This window comes from Sander lucioperca, chromosome 22 (assembly GCF_008315115.2).
Source record: "Sander lucioperca isolate FBNREF2018 chromosome 22, SLUC_FBN_1.2, whole genome shotgun sequence".
Classification (NCBI taxonomy): Eukaryota; Metazoa; Chordata; class Actinopteri; order Perciformes; family Percidae; genus Sander; species Sander lucioperca.
The window spans coordinates 19,186,437-19,204,679 of NC_050194.1; the positions used below are offsets into that span (position 1 = coordinate 19,186,437).

Consider the following 18,243-nt stretch of genomic DNA (forward strand, 5'->3'; position numbering starts at 1 on the left):
GGGGTGGTTTAGGAGTCAAGGGGGTGCGAATGTGCTGTCAGTGCATGTGTGGGAAGTAGGTGGTCATCATGGCTGTGTGATCTGTCCACAGATGGATTGTCTCAGCGTGGGCCTGTTGTGACTCACAGTCTCCATCTTAGGAACCCATGGCATCCATTTATGCTAATCTTTCTGTCTGTGTCACATCATCCGTCTCACTGGCGCATCTGCAAAGTGACCTGTCTGTCTATCTATGGGGAGTGTGTGTGTGTTAACACAGAGGTGTTTGTCTCCCCAGGATATATATGGTTCCCCCTTCCCTCTGCTATTTCCCTCCATTCCCTCATTTTCTGTCCTTAAATTTGAATTCAATCTGCCTGGCTTCTTTTTCTTATCTCTTTTGCTGTCTCTGGATTTCCTTCTTCTCTGTCTCTCTCTATCTGTCTCTCTCCACATCTGTGTGCATTATGTTAATGGTGCTCTGGGCTATGTGTAGGTAAAGGCCCAGAGACCATCTTTGCGGGGTCGGGCCTCAATGATAATGAGTGGCACACAGTGAGGGTAGTCCGGCGTGGCAAGGGCCTCAAACTCACCGTAGACGACCTGCAGCCTGTTGAAGGTAACCACAGCAGCATTACCTTTACCCCTTTTAGTTTGTTTATTACCATAAAATGACTAAATGTCTTTACTTTGCTTTATCTGGAGTCTGTGTGCAGACCTCTGCTTGTATTCTGTGTGAAAATGTTTCATATGATAAATTGCTGGTTGATTCTTTTTTGTTAATGCTATAAGACCAACATTAAGGGTTTTATTTCTTTTTTAGAGAACATCTGTACCTGTGTAAGTGAAAATAATCATTTTGAATTATGACTGTGAGCATAACTGTACACCACTACACTAGTATAGTATTAGTTATAGTATTAGGGCCTGTTACATCTATTACTAGCAGTCTGTCACTGTTAGTTCAAGTGTTGAAATGTGCAATAGGATTAGTATTTGTTTTAGTATTGAACAGTTCCACTTGAAACCCAACTTTCCGTAGCCCTCACCTCTGAGCTTACCCCGCCACCAGGTCAGATGGCGGGCGACCACACCCAGTTGGAGTTCCACAATGTGGAGACGGGTATTGTGACGGAGAAACGCTTCATGCCTGCCGTGCCCTCCAATTTCATCGGCCATCTTCAGGGCCTGACGCTGAACGGCATGCCCTACATCGACCTGTGCAAGAACGGTGACATCGACTACTGCGAGCTCAACGCTGTTATTGGCTATAAGAGCATTGTGGCTGACCCCGTCACCTTCCGCTCGCGCTCCAGTTTCGTCACACTGCCCACACTGCAGGCCTATTACTCCATGCATCTCTTCATGCAGTTCAAGACGACATCGCCCGACGGCCTTGTTCTCTTCAACAGGGGGGACGGCAATGACTTCATAGTGGTAGAGCTGGTTAAAGGGTGAGCTGGGCAAAGCAGTGTGTGGTATTTACATTACATGAGTCAATGCAATGTCTTGCAAGGGGAAATTATTGACTGTGCAGTTCAAATATGTGTTTATGGTAATATCTGTCTTGCAGAAATGCATGTGCATGTTCAATTTTGTCTGGGATTTACAGTTAACAATTGTCCTTTATGAATGAAAAAAATATTATTGAGGCTGAAATATCAAATATGAAAAGTGCACAAGTCAAGCATTTCTTTTTCTACTCTTGTAATTACTTTTCTACAAGACAGATTATAATGTCCTGAAGTGTATGACCCTGTGTTGTTTTTCATCATGAATACGATTAATTTTGCCCAATTTTTTGAACCCCTCCTTTCCTTGTTGCCTTTACAGCTACCTACACTACATCTCTGACCTGGGCAATGGAGCACACCTGATCAAGGGCAACTCTAACAGTCCCCTAAACGACAACCACTGGCACAACGTGCACATATCCAGAGACACTAACAATCTCCACACGGTCAAGATTGACACCAAAGTCACTACGCAGACCACCATGGGCGCCAAGAACCTCGACCTAAAGGGTATGCACAAAAATACAAGCAGTGATAAGTGCTAAAGTTCACTAATTTAACAGGTTATATCTAGTTTGTTTAATCCATACAAAATCTGAAGTGTAAAACTGGGAGGTTATGTGCCAGAGTTTTTCTTGGCAAGTGAACTTAAGAGGTGCTGGTAGCCAGATTTGGTTCAGACAGAGCCAGGCCAGCTGTTTCCCCGTTTTTAGTCTTTGTGCTAAGCTAAGTTAACCGCCTCTTGGTTGTACAGACATAAGAGTGGTCAATTTTCTAATCTATCTATCTATCTATATATATCTATACTGGTTCCTGCTTTAAAAATTAGAACCTTTGGGCGCCTGGGTAGCTCACCTGGTAGCACGCGCGCCCATATATAGAGGCTCAGTCATCGACGCAGCAGCTGCGGGTTTTCATTCCCCCTCTCTCTCCTGTTTCATGTCTAAGCTGTACTGTCACAAATAAAGGCCTAAAATGTCAAAAAATAATAATAAAATAAAAAAATAAATGAGAACCTTTGCAGCTTTTCTCTGTTATACAGGTACAGTATGTCGCTGTACATTTCATTTGTTGATTTTTTTGGCTGTTGGTCGGACGAAACAATCAATTCAAAGACCCTTTTCACTATTTTGTAACCTTTTGTAAACACACAAAAATAATGGCTATATCAATCAATAATGAAAATCATTACTTGCAGGCTTGACACTGATACAGTCTTGTGATTGCTTCATGAAGCTGCCATTCATTATGTTGCTCCTCCAGGTGACCTGTACATTGGGGGCGTCTCCAAAGAGATGTACCGAGACCTGCCTAAGTTGGTCCACTCCCGCGAGGGATTCCAGGGTTGCCTAGCAACAGTTGATCTAAATGGCCGGCTCCCTGACCTTTTGGCTGATGCACTGGCAACCATGGGACAAGTAGAGAGAGGCTGTGAAGGTGAGGTGCAAACACACAAATCAAACCAGTAGATCTGTCCTGGTTCCATGTCCCTTCTGTTTTTTCTTTCAGTTTTCATTTAACTCATGCTTTCTTTTATTAGGATAACCCACTAACCCAGCTTTGGTCTATTAGATATAAATGTTGCTCTCTTTCTTGTCATCTCCTCTTCGATCTTTCTGCACATTGTGTTTTCTCTCTCTGTTCCACTCTTTCAGCAGTTCACAGGCATCTATGTGCATTGACTAACCATCTAACTTAATTTGCTTGTTTGCTTTTTTGTTTGGCTGACAAAAGTTACATTGATGAAAGCTGACTTGCAAGGTATATCGCTTTGTGTGAGCATGTGAGACATGTGTACGAGGGTGGGAAAATGTGTGTGTGTATGTGTGTGTGTGTGTGTGTGTGTGTGTGTGTGTGTGTGTGCGTGTGTGCGTGCGTGCGTGCGTGCGTGCGTGCGTGCGTGTACTGAAACTACCCAGTGGTGTCTAGTGTCGTGTGGATCCCAGTGATCCAGAGTCAAAGGTCAGAGGTGACCTGTCTTCTCCTAGCCACCATAGTGATTTCATCACAGTAGTGACATCACCACCGCTTGACTTGAGTTGACCACAGCTCCACCACCCGTGTTGCCTAGCAGCATGCTCTCCAACTCCTCTTACTGACTCCCAACCTAAACTTCAATACTCCATTTGTGAGTCATTTCACACGCTTTCCTCCACGCCTCGTGTTAGAATTTCAACAAATGAGAACTAAGTTTAGAGCATTGACATTCTCCAGTGTGGTTTTAGCACGAGGCAGGGAGTGAATGGTGACAGACTGCTGAAGAAAGAGTATTGGGATGAAGGCCTTTAAACATAACTATGCCCTCTTATGTTTAACACCTCCTCCTGTCCTTGCCCCATTCATCTAGCCTCACCACCTGCATGCTCTCCACATTTGGCTCTTTTCACCGAGTATCAGATTCCAGTTTAGTTTCAGTTCAGTTTATATTTATAATCTAGCATCTATGGGAGCCTATCCATACAATCTTAGGCTCAATTATTTTCTACTAATACTACTAATCATAACATCATTGCAGCACAACAGTCTACCCGGCCATTTCAAAATGCAAAATGTTTCAAGGAAATGTGGACTAAAAATAACCATACAGTACTGGCATACTGTTGTTTAAACACTGGGCTTCAGACAACATCAAAAAAGTATGTCTGCTTATCTTCTCCTAACCTTTGCACCCTCCCACCCCACCACCTCTCTCATTGCAGGCCCCAGCACTACATGTCAAGAAGACTCTTGCTCAAATCAGGGAGTTTGTTTGCAGCAGTGGGAAGGCTTCACCTGTGACTGCAGCATGACGTCATATGCTGGGCCACTATGCAATGATGGTGAGTCTTTGCTTTTTTCTCTCTCAGACCTACTACTATTGTAGGTGTAGACTTCGATATTTAAATTAAAAAAAAGTAAAATCTATTGTAATAGTATGTGTGACCCCTGAATACTCATTAGATATCAGTTTGGGTATGTAGATCACAGAGCTTCAGGTTTAATTGTGCAGTTGTTTATGCCCTTTGTCCTGCACTCTCTGTCAAACCTTAATCCTCACCCTAATTGTCTCTAAAATGTAGAAAGCACACCCTGGTGTATAACTGCAGGTTTAAAAGTGATGCTTTGATGATTCGTTGCAGTGGCGCCGGCAGAATTCTATTTTATAGTGCCCACAAGAACTGCCACAGTGCTCATACAGTAGCTCATATTTGCAGAAGAGTCATACAGAAGGCCAAATACACAGTCAGCCACACAAAGACACATACACACACACACACATTTTCACACAATATTCATAGTTTCACACATGGTCAAAATAATGTAGTCATATCTGTTGTGACTTTCAACAAAACTAATATAGGCCTATCTAAATATGCCACTGTTTCGGATGTGTTTTCTGGGTTAAAAATAAGCCAATGTCCAGTGCGCTGTGTAAATTTGGATTTGGCAATCCATTTATTCACAGTTCACATGTTCATTGTAAGGTTCCACTACGAGTCAGAGACAAGAGTGAAGTTCTCGCAATAACCGGTTTATTAAACCACTTAAAACAGTGCAGAGGAAACTGACAGATGTGTCACAATGTTTCAACCTCGGTAACAACAACAACAACAACAGAGATACATAAACAAAAAATAGAATTACGGCTGCCACTGATTTGGTTTCAAACACTGAATCAAAGCATTTTTGTTTGCATTTTATCAGAACCACCAGGTGAGGGCGCTGTCAACTGTTGATTCTGAAGTGGCACAAAAATACCACCAGCTCAATGTCTAGTGTGATTATTCTGACTCTCTTTAATAATGTCCTCTTTAAATGTTCAACAAATTATCCTCAGCAGCCTTACAAGTTAGATACTTGATGATTATTTAGGCATCCTGCAGCTAGTCCAACAATAGTTCTCAGTTATTTGTCAGTTATTGCAGTCAGACTCCTGCAATAATGTTGAGAAGTAGTTTGGGAAATACAGATTTTTTTTTCAGCATGAGAAACAAACAAATGTGGAAGGCCAGTCAACTGTGACATTTTAGAGCTTTTATTATTATTTTCCAATATGCCCCTTGTGTATTAAACATTTAGCAGAAATAGGCCAAGGCGCCCTCTGCAGTACGCAACCTCTGATAATAGATAACACTGTTTATGTCATATAGACATGCTTGCAATTAATTTTTTTATCTGTGTGGGCCAGCTGGGACCACTTATATATTTGGCCGTGATGGAGGTTTGGTGGTTTACACGTGGCCCCCTAATGAACGTCCCAGCACCAGGGCAGACCGGCTTGCCCTCGGGTTCAGCACCCAACAGAAACACGCCATTCTGCTCCGGGTGGACAGCGCGTCTGGCCTGGGAGATTACCTTCAGCTTCAGATCGTAAGTACAGTTATTTTACATATTGTTCTTCCTTGAAGTATTAATTTAACCAAAGCATATACCAACTAGACATGCTTTGTTTCTTTAACCACAGAGTTTCATGAGACCTATTGGGACTGTCCCAGTAGCCACACTTGCATTTAGGGGGTTGTGCCCATTCACGTGCCATCAGGTAGTTGACAAGTGTGTCCCACGTCTGCAAAATGCCAACAGCCAGAACCCTCATCAGTCATCCTAATACTGCATCGAGTGAGCGGTATCCCACAATTCACCACAGTCTCCCGTGTAACACCAGTCCAGTGGTTGGTGGCTGTAATGCATGCAAACATGAAGCAGACATAAGTTTATGACATGTTGAATTCAATCTGAATATTATTATTCACGTCCAAACACCACACAATCATGGCAGAACCTGCACAGACCGCAAGTGTGGATGTTTGGACAGACCTATTATCTTCTTTTTGAGATTGTTTTCCTTTTCAAACTTGTAGTCTTCAGCCCCGATCAACGCTGACTCATTTGACATCACTTGGGGCAATTTATCAGATTTCTTGAAGCTCCATCTGGGGCTTTATATAACTTTTTTTCCCATATGCAGTAGCACTCCGCAACACCTGTGAACAGATTTTGATGTTGAAAATTTTGATGTTGAAAATAGTGGAGTTCCCCTATAACACAAAAACACAAACATAAATTGAATTGAAACAACTCAAAAAATTTTTTAAAACAATAACATTCCTCATGAAGCATTTTCGTCTCATCCACCTCCTCAGGACAAAGGCAACATTAGAGTAGTGTTTAATGTTGGCACTGATGACATCAACATTGAGGAGAGCTCCAAGTTTGTCAACGATGGAAAGTACCACATAATTCGGTTCACCCGCAGCGGAGGCAATGCAACCCTCCAACTGGACGACCTGCCAGTCATAGAGCGCTATCCCTCAGGTAGGCCCTGCCCCGCCCACATAAGCCCAACCCTCCGACCCACCACAGCACTGCCTGTCCTGGGACAGAGCTAACTACACCTTAGTCCAAATCAACCCAGCTCCTGATTGGTGAATCAGTGTTCCTATCAATGTTTATATATTTAAACAATGAGGTTACTGAGAAAAATAATTGCAACTTTGTTTTATGTTATTGTGTTTGAAATGAAATATGTGTGATCTGATATGAAACATGACTTTTTAAACCATAAAAAGAGATAGTTATTACAATAGCTTGTATATTAGCCAGCTATGTCATGTTAGGCCTGTTAAATAGTGTTAAAGGTAATTTATGAAAATATTCAATTCAGGTGTCGGTTGTTTTTCTCACCATAAAAGAAAATAATAACAGTTGGTGCATTTTTGGACAAACAATAATTTAAAAACATGTCATATTTTGAGTTAAATGTTTAACTAGAAAGTTAAAAAAATAAGAAAAAGAAAAAAGTGTATTTTGTTGAACATAGTTTTTGTTTTTATATTTGTTGGTTTTTATATTTAAAGTGGTAATCTTAGGTAGAAGTCTTTAACACAATGAGGTCCAGGCTATAGGTAGCTGATAGTTAAAATGCTAAATGCTAGTTGTTGTGAGGGTGTGTGTGAGGGTTCTTCCTGTATGTAACTCTAAACTCAGGCAGTCATATAGACAGTATGTGGCAGCTGTAACATTATTTCCCTGTGCTCTTGCAGATGTTAACCCCTGAAATGTCTCTTTAAATTAAACCCAATGAACAGAGAGTAAGAGTCCGCTCACTGGAACATAGTGAATTCAGCTCCTCTTCTCTTAGCACATCAAGCTTACCTTAACGCAGTGACATGCTAACAATGAGCAGACCATTACTTTCTTTTCATTGCTGTTCTTTTTGTATCCAGCTCCTGTACCACGTTTGGATGTGCGTAATTACTACTGTGTTTTCATCTTTAAATTAAAGGCAACATTGATAACGAGCGCCTGGCCATCGCCAGACAGCGAATCCCCTATCGGCTCGGTCGAGTAGTTGACGATTGGCTACTCGACAAAGGTAAAAACCCTGATTAAAATTCCTTAAAACTTTGAGCTTAAAAAATACAATTTGAAGACAGTTGAATATACTATATTGTGCACCATCAACTAACATCTAAAAATAAATCCATAACTAAGTATTTAAAAGTTGGGCAGCTGTAGTGTGTAATACTGTGTAAACTGTAGTGCCTGTGAACATATCTTGTTAGTGTGTATCTGATAATATCAGGTTAAAGGGACGATGGAGAGATTTAAATGTGAATAAATCAGAAAATATAGATAATGAGTACTGATAAAAGATGCTTTATTAAGACTGGTAAATAATTGTGTTTATTATCAAATTGTAAACAATAAAGCATTTATTAAAGATTATATGTTGAAAAACAATTTTGTAATCAAATTAAAGTACATGCAAAGTATTGTGACATGGAAGAATTATGTAAATTTGAGATGACTAATAGAGCAATGCTTTTTTTTGAAAGAAATGTAAAAGTTTTCCTCCTAAACTTCAGCAGAGCTCCTTAAATTAGACTCTAGTCCCTTTAACAGTGAGCAGTGCTAGAGCTTATAACCTGTGCATGCTTCATGGGGCTGTTACAACAGTTCTCCAGATCTCTGTCTCTCTGTCTGCCTGTCTGTTGCTCCTTCAAAAACAATGCCGTGCCGCACAGTCATCACCATAGCAACCATCTGTCAGCCCCGTCTTCTCAGGACCCTCTGACTTCTCTCATCTGCTGCCTCTTCCTCCTCCTTCTGTTCTTTGTCTCTTCATCCTCCTCCTCCTCCTCGACTTCTCCGTCTCTTTCCTCCCCCTTCTCTCCTCTTCTTCTTCTCTGTTTTCTGTTCCCACTCTTATCTCTCACAGTCTGAGCCCTCTCTACGGTTCTCCACGGCTTCGATTTGTTCTGCCATGCTTAATCTATCCCATCTTCTCACCATGGCTTGGGGGTGGTGGATTGTGTAACACTCAAACACTCTTGTGTGTGTATGTATGCACGTATGTGACCACTGGTATGTATGTGTGTGTGACTGTATTCGCGTGTGTCTGTCCACCTTCCTTCCTGGTGTGCCTCTGTGTGTTTGTTGTGCGTGTGTGTGCATGCATGTGTGCGTCTGTGTCCGTGTAGGTCGCCAACTGACCATCTTCAACAGCCAGACGACAGTGCGTGTTGGTGGAGGTGAGCGTGAAGGTATGTTCCAGGGCCAGCTTTCTGGACTCTACTACAATGGCCTCCGCATCCTCAACATGGCCGCTGAGGGGCACCCCCACATAAGAGTGGAAGGAAGCGCACGACTGGTCGGCGACATGCCGTCCTCCTCCATCACCCCGCAGTCCAGTGCTGCAGCGGGAGGCAACCGCTCTGACTCCGCCCCCTCCACAAGTGACATCACAACCACCACGGCCACCAACAGGAAACAGGGGGCCACACAGCAGGTCAGAGCACAATCACATTTTTCACAACTTGTGTATGAAACTCACTAAACCCTGCTGTATGTGGTTAGACAAAGATGTACTGTTATGTAATTCCTCAGATATCTTGTACATATTTGTCCTATCACCCCACTGCTATCATCCTTTGGTGTGACAATCTGTAATTAAAAAGTGTTAATTTGCTTTGATAAGTTTCTTTTCAAACTCAGTAAGGGGATTAGCAAACCCACTGATCAAGGACTAGAGGATAGGAAGATATGTCAGGAGGAGTGGGATGGTTTTAAACTCCACTCAAGGCAAGGTGAGTTTATTTATATAGCACATTTTGTACATAAAGTTCAAAGTGTTTTACATAACGTTAAGAAGACATTAAAAACACAAATCGGATTTATGGAAAGAAAGAAATCAAAAAGAGAAGTAGCTCAGGATCTAAGCACAAGGTGGATAATTATGAATGCTCAAGATTTAGATATCATATAGGCCGATCAAAATCAGATTAACCAAATGAATTACTAATCTACTTATTAATGTAGTGAGATGCAAGACACAACCAAACAATCAAACATAATAAGAAAACACTGCTGTAAAATGAATTCAACCTTTCTCTGTTGCAGTTCCTTTTTTTCATTAGGGTGAATGATTAATAGTATTTTATTTGCTCTGTAACATTATCTTTATCAAAAGTTACATGCAAAACAGAAGGGAGCCAAAAACATTTAATCAATTAAAGGCTCACGTACACATTTAATTTTTCTGCTGCAGCACATTCACATGAGTGGATTAGATGGCAAGTTCTCAACTAAGTGGTCCCTACCCTCTACATTACAGGGGGGGAATGTTTGTGTTAATGGAGGCTGTAATAGCTTTTCCATAATATGCGTCTAGTAAACTAATGCAAATGGGACTCTACAACAGAACACACATAACTGTTGTTTGAGGCATATTTATAGTGGATGTAACTGCGGAGTCAATGCTAATGACAGAGGATACATTATCAGCGGGTACACCACAGACTATTCTGCTCTATTGTTCAGATCACTAGTGTGATGTAGTCAGGCTCTTTGTGGGCATATGTGTGTACTGCAGTTCTTCTTCTGTGTTATAAAACTGAGCCTGCCGCACTGAAAAAGATTTTTTTTTCCTTCCGAATGATACAAGTTGCCATGGAGATAGTGAGCCCCACTACCCGCTGCTTGCTTTCTCTCTCCTATCCAGACTCCCATAGAGAATAGCTCCTCTGTGTATAAACTGCCAGCTGTTTCAGACATAAATAATAGAACACAGAGAGCTGGGAGCTAAGCCTCAGGCATCAATAATGGATATGAGAGCTGGATGGATAGTGCTGCAGAGTGACAGCGTTGTCACAAGGGCTTGTTTTCACATTTCACCTCTCGATCTCTTCCTGTGTATGTGTTTTAAACGAACTATTCCTGCTCTTGTGATATGCTGATGTCAGTGCTAAATCTGGGATGCAGAGTTGTGCACTGGCCTCAATATCACTGTATGAGAACTAGGTCAGACCCCCTATATGCTCAATATGATGTAGTGTGTGTGTTTGCTTGTTTGTATAAAGTCAAATCACTCCTGCTGGCCCCCAAACTCTGTGTTTTTGTGTGTTGGTCTTCTTTAAAAAGAATCTACAGCTTCTACATTGAGGCTGCCTAGTGTTGCCTGGCAACAAACCTGGCCTTAACCAGAGTGAACAGAGAATGCACACACACACGCACACACACACACACACACACACACACACACACACACACACACACAGACACACAACACTCAGGTGGATTGAGAACAATAGGCTTGAATTGCAGCACATTGCATCAGAGAGGGGACAGTAAGAGATGTCTTCCAAAGGTGCTTCGGGTCACAGCAATTTATCGATTTGACACACACAGTTTGAGTGTGTTTTGAAGTGGATCTGCCTAAGTCGCCCCATGGGTTCACTCTTGTCATTCACTCTTGCCAGTACTTTGTGCAGTAAGAATGTGTTATGGGCCTCCTTTTGAAGTCCACAGTTTGTTGTTTTTTTTTCTTTTTTTTATGTTGAAAAGTAAAAGGATTAATAATGCATGACAGCTGAGAACCAGCGAGGAGAAGAGAGGGAGAGATTGTGTGAGAGTGTGTGAGTGTTTATGCTCGAGGCTGCTCTGAGTCACAGAGCTTGAGTTTTGGTTTGGATGTTTGGTGTCTATCTGTCTGTGTGCGTTTGTGTGTGTTCATGTGTATGTGTGTACCTGTGTTTGATGGGAAGACCGATAGAAGAAACCTGAGGCTCAGAGCGGCGCCCGATTGGCTACCAAGAATCAGCTGACCCAGACACTTCCACAAGCCCTCTGAACATCTATCTCTCATTCGCTCACATCCTCCCTCCCTGTCTTTTCTTCTTTGCTCTCTCTCCATCTTTTTCTTCCTCTTTGCTTTTCTTCTGCTCGCTATCCATCTTCTGGAGATACTTTCTCCCTCCCTCACTCACTTTTCTTTTACTCTCCTTTGCTCTCTCTCCCTCCATAGCTTTTCATATTTACCCGTCACTCCCCCTCCCCCCCTTCTCTCCTCTCTCCCTCCCTCCCTTCCTCCATCTCTCGCTCCAGTGATAGGCTGTTAATGCAGGCGGTGTATGAGTCTATCTCACCATCTGCAGTAGTGGAGCTAGCTTCTCTCCTCTCTCGCCAGGATATCTCCATCAGTCTGCCAACTTCAGCCTGATTTGTTGTACGCCTGTGTAGATGTGTCTAAATAGAAATAGAGCAATGGAGCGTGTTTGGTTATTATAGAGCTTGTGTATGTACATGTGTGTTTGATTTCCAGTTGTGAAAGTAGCAGCCAAGCTGTTGAATCTTCTGCAAGAGTGTGTGAGGACAGAGTGCAGCTACAATGTGTGAACTAGGCAGTCAGGGAGGCATGGACGGTCGCTGGCACTGTTCGGCTGCTCAGGTAGAGATTTTGCTCTTTCAGCATGCAGGTATCCTTCTCTTCATGCTCTCTCACTTCCTATCTCTTCCCTCCTGTGTCTCTTTTTTTCCCCATCTATTGTTGTGCATCTGTGTCCATCATTATGTCAGCATGCGCTAATGCTAGATGATGAAAAGATGGGGACAAAGAGGGAGGGACAGAAGGAGGGTGAAATTGAGGGGCGGAGGTTTCTTGGACATATCCCTTTAGCACATCTTCTAGAAACTTCTGTGGTTTATTGATGTGATAAGTTGTGTTTGGCATGTCTCTAGTTTTCCTCGTGTTCATTGTCTCCCATGTGATAGGTGGATCAATAGTCCAATCGACACCTTGCCGGTTGAATGGGGTGGTCAGCTTATGGGGGAATGTCACTGATCAGAGGAGGGGCCTTTGTTAAATTTACTTGTCTGCTTTTGTTTTTAGCTGAAATCAGGATTCAAAACAGGTTTCTCTGGAGGGCACATAGGTGTCTTTGGATCAATAATCAAGCATGGTGGCTTGACATTGATTAGTGACAGACAGGGGTGATGTGTTTCCTACTGGCTGATTGGTTCTTGTGCTATTTGGATCCTGGCAAAGGCACAGAGGTTTATTGACTGGCTGGATTCCAGAGGCTAAGCTCACCCTAGCAGCATTTGACAGCCCAGTGGGCAGAACTGATTGGAAAGGCAGTGGAGGAAAGAGACAGAGTCAAGCATCAATAACCTAATATATGTTTCAGGCCAAACTAAACCACAGTAGACTTGTCAGGACCAAGACCACACCATACAAAGCCAGTACGTGCTTTTTCAGATGAATAAACTCAGTGGTTGCTTCTCTAACCTTATGCAATATATGTTCTTACAAAGACAATGAGGCAAGGAAATAGAGAACCCAAAGACAGAGAAAAAGCTTAATGAATTTTGGTTTGAAATACTGCCTGTATGTTTTAGGTAAGAGATAATCGACCACTTACTACTTTGGTTGAGATTCTGTTCTGGTGTCTAGCTGTAATCTGCCTCAAGAGCTCTGCCACTCTCTCCTTTAGTCTGTGGGTTACTAAGTTCTACTGCAATGCATCACAATCCAATTTTAATTTAATGCTGGCACTGAGCACCCAGTGTGGTTAAAACACACACACACACACACACACACACACACACATTCACATTTCTCATACCGAAGTGTCAAGGCAGGCGATGTATAACAGTAATTCATGAATATGCGAAGCACATTAGCACGGTGCTAAGTAAAGACCACAGTACTTTGAAGTCTTTCTGCTCTTATATACATCTTCTTTTCTCTTTCTTTCTTCCCAATTCCCCTAAAATTCCTTTTATTCATCCATATATATTTAACTCTTCCTCCCTCTCCTCATACTCTGGCTGGAATGGCAAATCAATGCACAGGTCCCCACTGAGGGTGCACACTCCTTTTTTTCATTTTTAACAGCCTGAACTTAGAGTTGCCATGGCAACAGCAGGAGCAAGGATGGAGAGGAAAAAGGGCGCCTTTTCAATAGAGAGGGAGCGAGGCACGGAGAATGAGCGGTTGTTGAGATATTAGTTGGTTGATATAGGTTAGAGGTTCGGTGTAAGTGGGTTATTGACATGGTGCTTATGGAGAGGTGTTAAATAGAGGAGATTTAAATGAACCTGGAATATTGAATAATGAAAACTGGCCGGGAAATGTGGTTGTATTCCTCTCTTTGGCTTCACACTGTGCATTCTCCAACACTTATTAACACAAGCCAAATCAGATGGAGAAAGCAGAACAAAGGGAAGCAGGGAGGTGTGGAAAATAGAAAGGCCATAGGAGAGAAAAGAGAGGGAGGGTCAAGAGAGTAGGAGATGATAACTGACTGTCCCCTTGTGGTTTTAAACAGAATTCTATGTTTCTCTCCTCCCTCCTCCTTTCTTCTTCCCTCCTTGGTACTCAAGTTTTGGCCACCTGCCATTGCTGGGGGCCGTGACAGGCAAAAGTGTTTGTGGCAAACTGGATAACGGGTGGGCGATGGATTGGTGCTGTGTGCTCACACATGTAGAAAATAAACCGAAGGGGTGTGGAGCACAGGCTGTAAGTGGATAAAGGGTTTGTGTATATATACGTGTGTTTATATTCTTACTTTTTTTCTGGATCCTCTCTCCATAGTCGGCAGACGACCTGCTGGTGGCGTCAGCTGAGTGTCCCAGCGATGATGAAGACATTGACCCCTGTGACCCCAGTTCAGGTGAGACTATCCCTCCCCACACAAATACACAGATCACACTGCCTCTTTGAGTTTGTTTTTTTTCCTCCACAGTCACTGTCGCTCAGCTTTTTCCTGCCGCTTGGTCGCTCGCCGCGATGAATTTTTCATTTCCACTTAGGTTTTGCCTCCAGGCATTACCTAACACTCTCCATCCACTCCCCCTATATTAATCTCCATCCCTTACTTTGCTTTCACCCTCTACCCTCACCTTTCCTTATCTCATTTTATCCATCCTTTCTTTTTTTAGCAGTTTCTTTTCTTTTTTCCCTTTATCTTTCCTTTCCTTCTTTTCCCCTCCATCCATCAGCCCAAAGATTTCACATGCTAATTCTTTTGCCAGAGTCATACTGTATTATCACGGCACTGCAGCCCTCACTGCCTGTGTGTGTCATAAAGTGTCAAATGTATGTAATAAAACTGATATAATGTGCACCTGTGCTCTGGTCCTCCTCTCAACACAGTGTAATGCAATCTGTTTACACATTATGTGATAATATGCAAACAGCTTTGGCTCTAAGCTGCAGCTTTCCCTTGCCATCATGTAGCATTATGCAAAATGCATGTCAAATAATTCATCATGATGATGCATTGTATCTTCTTACTCCAGCCCTCCACTCAACACCTTGACATGTAATACAAATTAATAGTGTGTGCAGTTAACTGTAATGTAACATCACATACCTCCCCTCCTCCCCTCTTCCCCTCTTATACAGCCCGCCCTCCCCTGCCAGAGGTTAAGGTGTTCCCAGGTCCATCTGAGGTGGTTCGGGAGAGCAGCAGCACTACAGGTATGGTGGTGGGCATCGTGGCGGCTGCAGCCCTCTGCATTCTCATCCTCCTCTATGCCATGTACAAGTACCGCAACCGCGACGAGGGCTCCTACCACGTGGATGAGAGCCGCAACTACATCAGCAACTCAGCCACACAGCCCAACGGCAGCGCCAAGGACAAGCCGCTGGGGATCGCCAAGATCTCCAAGAACAAGAAGAACAAAGACAAGGAGTACTACGTCTGAGGCGGAAGACGTCAGGCACACAGACATATACGCATACACCTTTATATATAACGGTATATGTACATAAAGATATATTCTCAACAAAAAAAAAAAACACACATACACACCGACATAGACATGCTGATGTTAATGTTTACTCTCCAATAATCACATCTGCACACATGCTGGCAGGTACAAACATATACACATTCAAGCACACATACATTTAAGCACAAACATACACACACAAACACACACACACACACACACACACAGACTGGCCCAAGGGCATGGACCCTTATTGTACAGTATTTACCAATGAGAAAAGCCTCTGAGAGAGGCTTGTTTTAAGAACATAAAAAACATTCCAAATGATTTAAAAAAGCACCAGTTCAACTCCCAGTTAAGAACCATTTTGGGGCCAGCCAGATAAAAAGACCAGTCACTCCCCTGCCACAGTAGGACCTCTCCTGTTGGACTTGGAGAGGTCAAGGAAGACTTTTAAGTGAAGCACATGGCAGACTGAGTGTGTTGAGTGAGAGGGCAGAACACCAGAACAAAGATGATGTAAAAGCACCAAGACAAGCACTAAGTGTCTCTTCCAAGCTTCTTGGCCTTCCTCCCTGTTAGCAGACGGGACTTGATGAAGCACTGAGGATGCTGAAGAAACAAGCACACTGACAGTCCAAGTCTAACCCCAAGCAACAAGACAGGAAATCAGGGTGTAGCAATAGAGACAGTAAATTACGAGATAATAGGCAGAGGCAGGGCTGGTGCCGTGAATATAATGGATGGGCTGTGGTGCTGCTGTTTTATGGCACCCTCTAAATCACAAAGGTGGAATCAGCGGAAAACTGAGAGATTTTTCCTGGACAGGATACTTGAGACTTCAGATGCTACCTACGGATACCAGTCATGCATGACTGAGGTGTCCCACACACACATACATACAGCACACATGCACGCACAGAAAATATAAACATTCTATACCTGCAGACATACACATACCTGCAATGCTAAAGACCGACCATATCTTCATAACTGACACTGAAGACTATAAAAGACGACAATGGTGAAAATGACAATGACCATTATGACAATTGGTATGGCAATGATAATGATGAACATGAAGAACATTTGGGCAGTATAGACTTTTTGGGGAAGGGAGGGGGGGGTCTTATTGCACGTGAATTATCTTACTCCGTGTGATTTATACGGTGTTGAAACTCAACAGAGGTTACACCGTGATGCACCACCATCATAAACTTACCACCTTGGCTTGAAGTATTTCTAAATACGCACTTCAAATGGTTTTCAGTCTGTGGGATTCAACCATGATTTAATCTCTGAATCGACTCTCAGTTCAAATCCTTATTGACAAAGTGTGACCATCTCGAGTGTGCTGCATGCCTGAGTCTCTGAGCTGTGCTGTGAAGTGGTTGCGTGTCCCACTAAATCCAGAGGTGGTAGGTTTGTTTGTGGGAGGAGGGAGGGGGTTGTTGCAGGTTGCAATGTAACTCCAGTGCAACGCCTGGATGTGTGCGGCCACCACAGGCCACGTCCTGTTTTTTAGCCTGTCTTATAGGCCACTCCCACTATACCTGCTCTAACCAACCACCTTTTTTTAGCAAAAAAACAGCCGAGGAAAAAAATCAAAAACAGAACAGTAAGTAAATGTTACCATGTGTTGCTAATAGATAGAAAAGTCCAGTTCATGATGCCATTGACTCTATGAAAACCTGAGTTGCTTTGATTTCATTGCTCTCCCTTTCTCTCTTTCTCTTTGCGTCCTTTTGTCTTCATGCTATTGGTTGACTGTTTATTAAAATTCATGACATGAACAACACAGGGCAGATAGATGGGTTTCCGATGTGCTACCGTATAATTATGTTTATGGACTTTTGCAGTGTCTGAGCTCTCAACAGCTCAAGAATTTTAGTTCCATAATATATCAATACAAACAGTGCCATGACATGAACAAGCCCCTCCAGATCTTCCAAGCAACGTAACAAACCAGTCTGATGCATGCAAAATGACCAGGGCAAGAACAGACATGAAAACGACTGTGTGAGATTGGAAAGTATAATGTCAAAATTAACTTAACATATTCCCTTATTCTTTCCATCCTCAACTGGCCTTGACCTCCTTTTCCTCCCTTCTCGTTTTCCCCTTGTTTAGTAAGTTTCTCACTCTGCCCTCCCAGTTCCTCCGTGTCTGTCGCTTTCTTTCTCCTCTATCTCTGTTGTGTTGCCATCTGAAACAAAGGAGGTGTCTCAACCAATGGGATTCTACATCTAGGTGTTCATTAACCATGTTTATTTTCTATATGTACAATTTTTCTACAGTATTTACTTTTATTTTTATTGTTACGGTTCTTTGATGAACATAAAGTGGAAATTTATTATGAAAAATAGTTTTGAAGATTAATGAGTAAATAAAATATTACCCAAGTGAGCCTGGAGTGCGTTTGTGTGTTGCTCCCATCTGCCTGCAGACAGAAATACTTTGTCTGTCTCACACTGGCCATGAGAGGATAATTGATTAATTTTACGTACGGCAGTGCGGGTACCTATGTCATGGTAACTTAGTTGTTATGCTTATTATTATAAACAGAGACCAATTTATCTAATATAGTATTAGTCCCTGTTTAGATAAGCATGCGAAAACCAATGTCTTTATAAAATATAAAAACTAAATAAATTTGAGGAAACAAAAATCCCATTTGTTGCATGTTTGCTATTATGCACATTAGCGTACAATAAAGTACAAATAAATAAAAAACTAACTTCGTAGCACAAAT

At 42.4% G+C, this 18,243-nt stretch overlaps 1 protein-coding gene across 27 annotated transcripts in view; it reads left to right on the top strand.

Annotated features, from left to right (window-relative positions):
* The window catches only part of nrxn1a (neurexin 1a), a 60,061-nt gene extending 42,164 nt beyond the window's left edge, over nt 1-17,897 (top strand). For 8 of the 27 annotated variants that reach the window (XM_035997502.1, XM_035997508.1, XM_035997506.1 and 5 more), the window contains 12 exons: nt 476-598; nt 1,022-1,433; nt 1,813-2,003; nt 2,757-2,930; nt 3,228-3,254; nt 4,193-4,312; nt 5,662-5,843; nt 6,617-6,788; nt 7,759-7,848; nt 8,957-9,264; nt 14,350-14,428; nt 15,163-17,897. In XM_035997502.1, the coding sequence (XP_035853395.1) occupies nt 476-598; nt 1,022-1,433; nt 1,813-2,003; nt 2,757-2,930; nt 3,228-3,254; nt 4,193-4,312; nt 5,662-5,843; nt 6,617-6,788; nt 7,759-7,848; nt 8,957-9,264; nt 14,350-14,428; nt 15,163-15,464 (2,180 nt within the window). In that variant the 3' untranslated portion in view covers nt 15,465-17,897. The remainder of the gene's footprint in view (nt 1-475; nt 599-1,021; nt 1,434-1,812; nt 2,004-2,756; nt 2,931-3,227; nt 3,255-4,192; nt 4,313-5,661; nt 5,844-6,616; nt 6,789-7,758; nt 7,849-8,956; nt 9,265-14,349; nt 14,429-15,162) is intronic. The other 19 variants (XM_031315169.2, XM_031315174.2, XM_031315173.2 and 16 more) reach the window with 5 other exon arrangements.
* Nucleotides 17,898-18,243: the final 346 nt, after the last annotated feature.